At 33.7% G+C, this 8,856-nt stretch overlaps 1 protein-coding gene across 15 annotated transcripts in view; it reads left to right on the top strand.

Moving 5' to 3' along the window:
* Positions 1 to 8,856, top strand: part of Ppip5k2 (diphosphoinositol pentakisphosphate kinase 2) — a 93,165-nt gene that overhangs the window by 58,677 nt on the left and 25,632 nt on the right. For 11 of the 15 annotated variants that reach the window (XM_029565898.1, XM_008838032.3, XM_029565893.1 and 8 more), the window contains one exon: positions 6,799 to 6,963. In XM_029565898.1, coding sequence (XP_029421758.1) covers positions 6,799 to 6,963 — 165 coding nt within the window. Of the gene's footprint in view, positions 1 to 6,798; positions 6,964 to 8,597; positions 8,709 to 8,856 lie in introns of those variants that run through there. The other 4 variants (XM_029565900.1, XM_029565899.1, XM_029565894.1 and 1 more) reach the window with 2 other exon arrangements.

Genomic DNA, 8,856 nt, shown 5'->3' with positions numbered 1-8,856 from the left:
CACCTGCCTCTGCCTCCTAAGTGCTGGGATTAAAGGTGTGCGCCACCACACTTGGCTAAAATTTCACTTTATTAACAGCTGAATAATATTCCATTTTGTATATGTATCATACTTTCATTATCCATTCATCAGTTGATAGATATCGAGGTTGTTTCTGTTTCCTGTCTATTGTGAATAGAGCAGCAATGAACATGGATGAGCAGATATCTCTATAGTAGGATGCAGAGCCCTTTAGATATACGCCCAAGTGGGCTATGGCTGGATTATAGATTTTTGAGAAATCTCCACACTGATTTCCATATTGGCTGCCCCAGTTTGCACTCCCACCAGCAGTGGAAAAGTGCTCTCCTTTCTATACATCCTCACTAGCATTTGTCATTGTTTTTTGTTTTGTTTTGTTTTGTTTTGTTTTTTGTTTTTCTTGATCATAGCCATTCTGACTAGGATAAGATGAATCAAGTAGTTTCAATTTGCATTTCTTTGATGACTAAAGATGTTGAACATTAAAAAAAAAAAACTGTTTCTCAGATATTTGTTTCATCTTTTGAGAACTCTATGTGTTTCTTGTCCCAATTTTTTATTGGGTTGTTTGGTGGGTTTGTTTTTTGACTTTTTTTTTTTTTAGGACTATTTATTTTTGAGTTGAGTTCATTGTATATGCTAGACACCTTCTGTCAGATGTATAGCTGGTAAAGTTTTTTTGTTTGTTTTTGTCCATTCTGCAGATTGCCTCTTCATTCAAATGGTGGTATCCTTTGCTGTACAGAAGCTTTTTAGTCTTCTGAGGTCCCATTTGTAAATTGTTGGACCTACTTGCTTGCACTATCGGAGTCCTGTTCAGAAAGTCCTTTTCCTTTGCCTGAGTTCCAGTGCATCCCCTGCTTTCTCCTCTATCAGATTCAGGGTATTGGGTCTTATTTTAAAGTATTTGATCCATTTGGAGTTGAGTTTTATGTATAGTTACAGATAGGGATCTAGTTTTAGTCCTCTTCATGTCACTGTCTAGTTTGGCCAGCACCATTTGTTGAAGATGCTATCTTTTCTCCGGTGTGGGTTTTTGGCTGCCTGTTAAACAAAAAAAATATGGGTGGCTGTAAGTAGATAAACTTAAATCTGGATTTTCAAATATATTCCATTGTTCAGTATGTCTGTTTTTATGGTAATACCTTGCTGTTTTTATTACTGTAGCTCTGTTGTAAAATTTGAAGTCAAGGATGGTAATGCCTCCATCTCTTTCTTAATCTGTTGTTCAAGTTTGTTTGGGCTATCTTGGGTTTTTGTTTTCTATATGAAATTTCAAATTATTTTTCCCATTTCTATAAAGAATTGTGTTGAAATTTTAATTAGAATAGTGTAGAACAGAAACCACAAGGTCATCTCATTAGGTGCAGAAAAGACCTTTACAAAATCCAACATCCCTTCATAAAAGTTATGGAGAATCTAAGGATACAGGGGACATATCTGAACATAATAAAGGCAATATATAACAAGCCCAGAGCCAAAATCCTACTTGAGAAAAACTCAAAGTATTTTCACTAAAAACAAACACAAAACAAGGATACATGCTCAATTCCTGTTCCATATACTGGCTGTATTTAAGTTTTGCTAGAGTAATAAGACAAGTAGAAGAAATAAAGGAGATACAAAGTGGAAAGGAATTTAAAGTATATATAATTTTTGGAAGTTATGATTCCATACGATTCCATACATAAAAGACCTTAAAGACTCTACCAGAAAAACTCATAGAACTGATAAAGACATTCAGCAAGGGGCTAGAGAGATGGCCCAGCAGTTATGAGCACTGACTGCAGTTGTAGAGGACCCAGGTTCTGTTCCCAGCACCCACATGGGGTTAACCATTGCTCATAACTCCAGTTCCAGGAATTCCAATGCCCTGTTCTGGCCTCCATGGGCATTGTATATACAGATACACTTAGATTCAGGTAAAACACTCATACATAAAAACTAAAAATGAATAAATCAAAAAATTAAAGACATTCAACACAGTAGCATGATACAGAATTAACACACAAAAATCAGTAGCCTTCCTGTACACCACCAGCTCACATAACCACGGAAACAGTCCCATTCACGATAGCCTCAAAAAACATAAACTATCTTAGAATGCATTTAACCGAGGAAGTGAAAGGGTAGTTTAATAAAATTTTAAGACACCAAAGAAGGAAATTTAAAAAGATATTTGTCATTAGACAGAAAGCCCTCCCGTGCTCCTGGACCACTGGAGTTAACAGTGAAAGTGGCCATCCTGCCAAAAGCAGTGTGCAGAGCCAGTGCAATCCCGTGTTTTCGTCTCTTACTGTTTCCTTTTCCATATCTTAATTCCTTCATCTTCTTAACCACATTCTAACATCATCTGATTGTCCTTCATTTTTACCTTTTTACTTTGATATGGTGCTTGTAATACCTGTAACTTCATTTTTTGTTTTTGGAACATTTACAAGCATTCTCTCTTTAAATAATTCTATTTACTATATATTACTTGAAGTATTTTTATTTATCTGGGTCTTGGAATGTTCTTATAAAGAAAAATTCCTCAGTCTTGATGTTAGGCATGTCCCTTCTTTAATGTGCTTCATATATTTGCAGCAAACTAGTTTTAGTTTTCCAAGACAATAAAGTAAATATGGGGAAAAAATCATTATTCTTTTATCTACCTTACATTTACAGTCAGCTTACCATGGACCTTAAAACATTTAGCCATGTGTTTCTTATACTTTCCTATCTATTTTATTTTTCCTTTACATTTAAGGCACAGCACTTCATTGTATTTCTCTTCCGGCTCACCAATTCTGTCCGTGGTTTTTTTTTTTTTTTTCAATCTGCTATTGAACTCCACTTATTTTGTTCTAATATTAAGAACTCAAGTAGACTTTAGTTAAGGTTTTGACGTGACTATTTTTATTTGTATCTTTTTATAATTTCATCTTCTTAACTGGCATTATTAGTTTTGCTTCTAATTATTTGACCATAATAGCTTTCATTATAGTTTGTAGCTAATATCACTAACTGGATCACCAGTAAATCTGTTTGTTTTTGTTTTTGTTTTAATAATTTTTGTCTTCATTTTCTCATACTCTAAATCACACTGAGGTTATATTAGACACTGACTATTAAAATTGCAGAGAAGTTTGGGCATGGTGATGTATGCCTGTAATCCATGCTTTCAGGGAGCTAAAGTCTGGAGATCATGAGTACAAGAAGAGCCTCGGCTACATAGCAAGAAGTGTTATCAAACAATTTCACAGAACATTTGAGTTTCTAATTGTTGTTTTAGTCATTTAACAGGGTTTGCTTTTGCCTCTTTCCAATGAGGAAATTGGCTTGAGTAACTATTGAAACTCTTAACCTGAAATGCAAATGATTGTGATCAATTAAAACGGGTCTTTAGTTCTAGGTCTAGGTAAAGCTGATATATTCTTCTTACACCCTTATTGTAGAATGTGACCAGGAGGCATCAATAGCTATAAGTCAAAAATATTTGGTATATACTCGAGTTCTGTTCCCCCTTTGCTGATCTTGCACTCCAGTTTCTATGTGTGTTTTCTAGTCATATTTTGATCTAGCTTCCTTATGAATTCATCCTTTTGTAATAATGAAAGGTCCTGTTTTGTTTGTTTGTATATTTAGTATGTAAGTCTGTCTTGGTTTCCACATCTGAATCACATAATGCAGAACAGTTTTAGTGACCATGTTGTTCCCCTGGCATAATACCCCTACATGCACATGAGGGTCATTAGTTACTCACATGATGTAGCAGCTGCTGTTGGGTTAGTACTCACTGCTCTTATGAAATAATCAAGAAATTTAAGTGATTTCTCCTTCCATGTCTTTTCTACACCTTTCCTTTCAAATTTTCTCGATTGTAATGTGTCTCTTTAACATAAGATATATTTAAATTTATTATCTAGTCTCACAGTGTTTATCTTTATTACAGTCCATAAAAATATAATTTGATTTATTTGGGATTTATTATAGACTCTGAAACTACCCTTCTACTTTTCTGTTTGTTCTACATGTTCTGTATTTGTTTTCCACTTACTGTCTTCTTTGAAATGAAATCCCTCCTACAAGGGATATCTGATAATTATACGTATTCTTTTAATGGTTACCATCTGGTTAATAACACAAGTCCCTAACTTGGTTAGGTCAAAAGAACTTTTGCTGTACACTAAATACTGTAAGTAGCTTAAAACAGTTTTTATTCCCTGTCCCATCTTTTTTATTAGTGTTGTGTATTTTCATTTTACGTTTTAGAAAATATACTTTAAACTCTACTCATTATTGTTGAAACTTCATTTTTATATTTTGAATCTTAGAATATTTTAGAATATTGACTGTATTAAATTCTAATTAGAATGTGTATATATTTTCTTAGCAAACTAGTTATGTGTCACAGCTTGTCGTCTATGTCAGATTGTATTGTTTGTTCTTTCTTGCATCTTTCATCTGGCGTCATCTCCCTCATCCCATTCTTTAATGCATGAATGGCCTTTTTCCTGTCTATAGTACCTCTTTTAGTATTCCAAATATGTTCCTGTTTGGTGGCTTAATTTCTGAACTTGTATTTACTGTTACTGCTTTAGCCTATTTGTCTCTATCAATATCATAGTCTTCTTGTTGCAGCTGATGTTGTGTTCTTCAAGATTTGATTGGATTTTAAAATTATATCTTTTAGTACTAAAATATTTCTGAATTGCTTAGCTTTATTTTATATCTTTTGTCCAAAATTGTGGTATATAATTTATAATGTAAATTGTCAGATTATTTCCTATGTTCTTTGTTTTTTATACTGTTATAAATGGGTTTATTTAAGTTTCACTTTGTTTAGTACTGTAATACTGAATTTTAACTTATTGTTGTATAAAGGTTTTATAACAAGTAAACTTATTAAATGCTCTCATGTATTCCAGCAATTTAGCCATAGTCATTTGGATTTTTTTTCTATATATATGTATATGTATATGTATATATATATATATGTGCGTGTGTGTGTATATATATATATATTTGTTTCTTTTGTGCTTTGGATGGGGGTGGGGAACAGTGAATATGCAGTGAATATGTTGTGTATAGAGGACAATTTGCAGGAATGGGAATGAATCAGTTTCCTTCCACCTTCTGCGTTCTGGGAGCTCAAACTCAGTTCCTCACCCTTGAAGAGAGATGACTACATGCTCAGTCATCTCTCTGATACTGATTTGAATTTTCTGTGCCTCTGACTGCACGGACTATGAGATGATGGCATCTGGTGAATGCATAGATTTGATGATGGTAGGCACTTCTGTCTTTGGGCTTTTATTATTCTGTGCCATCATTTTTGTCAAGTTTTAGATACTCCTTGTATTGTTAAATATCTTTCTTTATATTCCAAATAGCCTGTAATTTGATGGAGTTTTATGTACTCTGTCTGACCAGTTTTGTCCAACATGTTTCTAAGTTTTGTTAATGTAATTAATTGCATTTAGTTTAGTTGGTTCATTCCTAGTGCTTTATCGCAAGTGTTTTACTCTGTTACCCAGCTTATCCATTCTGATACAAAATGATAATTGGCTTAAAACACTTTAACTTACCTGCCTTCTACACTAAAGAGTCTTACAGTCTGAGACTGTATCTCATTCATCTGAGTTCCTGGCACATGGTACATAATACAGTATTTAAGGGGACTTTAATGTATATAGCATGTGGTTGCTCTCCTGCTCGGCACTCCGTTTGCCCGGCGCTGTGTTTGACCGCCACCACTTCTGTCTAGTCCCAGACCCCAGGGCTGGTGAGGAGGCTGTGTCAGCAGAGCCACATTCAGACACAGGAGCCAGGTTCAGTGATGCAGATCTGGTTTATTGCAAAAAGGCACAAGCTTATATAGGGGTAGCGGTCCAATCATAGCACAGCGAGTAGGATACCTTATTATCATAACAGGCTTAGCGTCTTATCACATTATAGCAGGCCAGATGCCTTATATTAGCATAGTAGGTTTCAGTTAATTGAGGTTTTGGTTTCCTGGAAGTCACGTGACCCAGGCTGTTGTTACTCAGCCGTTTATCTGGAAGTGAGTTTTGGAATTTAGAGGGTGGAGAGTGAGAAGTGGCGAGCTCTAGGTATCAGTCTCATGATTTGCCTGTTGGAGCGTTTGTCACAAGGCATTCCTCTTGTCTCCAGTGGCCAGGCCATTGCTTCAGGCTGCTGTAAGGCAGTCATAAGGACTTCTACTCTAGGCTCAAGCCTGTCTCCCACATATAACATATATGTATAATATTGGAAATATTTAGAGCAGAATTTAAATATTCTAAAATTTATAAATTCAGTTGGTGTTTTAGTTCATGCTGAGGTTGATGACATTCTTGTATAACAAAACTAATCTGTTTTTCATTGCCGTTTGTTAGTATTGTTCATCTGTTTGCAAAGCTGTTTAACAGTATACTTTTTAATATGGCTTATAATTGGCATTTTATGCTTAACTTTTCCTTAGAGTATGTAGGCTTCTTGAAGAGATTTCATCCTCTCTTTCACTTTACTGGGTATACTAAGGTGTTATAAGAAATAAATTATTAATTCGCTGTAAACATTTTTATAATTGATTTATCAGTTGATTGTTAGCTTTGTTTATCAGAAGAGTTTCTGATGTTTGGGGTTTTATTTGTTTGTCTTGAGGGGTGCAGTTGAGAAAACATCTGTCTCTGTAACCTCAAACTCTTGATTCTTTAGGCATGTTCCAACCACCTGGCTCAGGAGAAACCCTTTAAATCCAAATTTTAAGTATGTTATATTATTTTCTTACAGAATGAAGGCAGAAGATCTCTAAAAATTGATGATGATGAACCTCATACTTCTAAGAAAGATGAAGTTGATCGAGCTGTAATATTGTTTAAACCAATGGTATCCGAACCAATTCATATACACAGGAAATCTCCACTTCCAAGGTCTAGGAAGGTGACTACAAGTGAAGTAAGCATACATGTCAGAGCATGTTTTGTGTGGAATAAGCTAACTATATTAATAAAACTGAAAAGAAAATACAGCTTTGATTATACAGGCAGCTTGGAATCCTAACAAATTGTTAATTGTTAACATTGTCTATTTTTTCAAATGAATTTCAAAAAAATAATATAGATACTGTTAAAAACATATGGAATTAAGTCAGGCCTGGTAGCACACAACCATAATCCTAGCACTTAGGAGCTGGAGGCAGAAGGATCAGGAATGCAAAGATTCAGAGTCATCTTTGGCTACTCAGTTAGTTGAGGCCAGACTGGACTACATGAGACCTTGTCTGCAAAATAAATGAATAAATAAGAAAACATACAGATTAGATTAGTATTAGGCTTTGAAACTTTATGTGTAGCTTTCATAACAAAAATTGACTATGAATCTGAAATTGTGGCCTTTCTAAGCACTTGATGAACTAATCCAGGTTTTTTTTTCTTTTATTGTAATAGGTTATTCAATTAGGTTCTTTAAAAGTCTAGTTTAATGTTCCAGGAATGTTTTTTTGATAAAAGTAGCTAAGATTTGCCTGGGATGCTTCAGGGATACCTGATTCTAGTAACATTGTAGGTTTTATTAGCCTGATTGCAGAAATCTGTGTAGGAAGTTTGATATAATTGAAATTTTGTTAATGTTATTGTAAGATCTATAACTAAGTTAATCCAATTCTTATTCACACTGATGGAATAAGATTTAAATAATACATAAAAGTAAAGTTTAACAGTTATAATTAAAGCTTTAATTTTTAATGTCTGTATATATTTTTAACTTTAAACTGAGTTATCTACTTTCTATAGGGTAATTTTTTTCTAGAATTGCTTACAGTCAGTACTTATAAATCTTTTCTAAATATTAACAAAAATATGTAAAGAAATTAACTTCAAAATAGAACCAATAACTTTTAAATTAGATACTTTTTTGTTGATGTTTGCATGTAACAAGTCTATAGAACTAGGTATAATGTTGTCTACTATTTGATAGTTCATAAGGAACAAAAAAGAATTGTTCTCCTTTCTACAAAGCCATTTATGACACTAATATAAAAAGTTCTCAATTTTCAAATAATTGATAATTACATATAGGAGAAAACTACTAATAAAGCAGTTAAAGACTCTATAATAGAAATCATGTTAGGGTTCCCTTGAATATATTTTGACTTAATTATAAAAGAGACTGATCCTTAAAAAAAGAGGGCGGTTAGTTATTTGAAATCATTTGTTATATTAGAGCTTAATTGTAAAACAGGAAATCTCGAGCTTTGTTCAGAGATCCTTAATTTTAGAAAAAAACAAATTACCTATACTATTATAATCTAAACCAAGCATTTGCAGTTGGTCCAACTGTTCAGAATTTCACAAACTCTTCCCTCTGCGTTCCCCTTCAGCCCCCTAAAAGATCTATATTATATATTACTGTTACAGCAAAATATACTGAGTCTTCATTTTGCAGCACATCTAGATTTATAAAACCTCCAACAGAATCACTGCCCTGGTTAACTCTTAAAGCAGAGCTTGAATTGAAACCTTTTTCTCATGAATACTTAGTTAATTTTTAGAGATTATTTCTATGCCATGCTAAACTTTTACTTCCATAAGGTAAATTATTGAAGTAAAAACTTGAAGACCTTTTCCAGCGTGCACCATCTCCATGGATGTCAGAAGTTTGTACTTCCAAAAGACACTCAAAGAAAAAGACTATTCTCTTCATTTTGTGCAAGTAGATTTTGCTCTGTCCTCACTGTCTGAAATCTCAACATACAAACATAAAAAATGAGAATGTTTGCTGCATGCTTTGCGTACTGAGCTTTATAAATTCTTTGGGGTGGGGTGAACAAATAGCTTGAAAGTATAAAGA

This window comes from Nannospalax galili, unplaced genomic scaffold (genome assembly GCF_000622305.1).
Source record: "Nannospalax galili isolate Female #2095 unplaced genomic scaffold, S.galili_v1.0 scaffold578, whole genome shotgun sequence".
Lineage (NCBI taxonomy): Eukaryota > Metazoa > Chordata > Mammalia > Rodentia > Spalacidae > Nannospalax > Nannospalax galili.
This window is presented reverse-complemented; position numbering and strand designations above follow the sequence as displayed.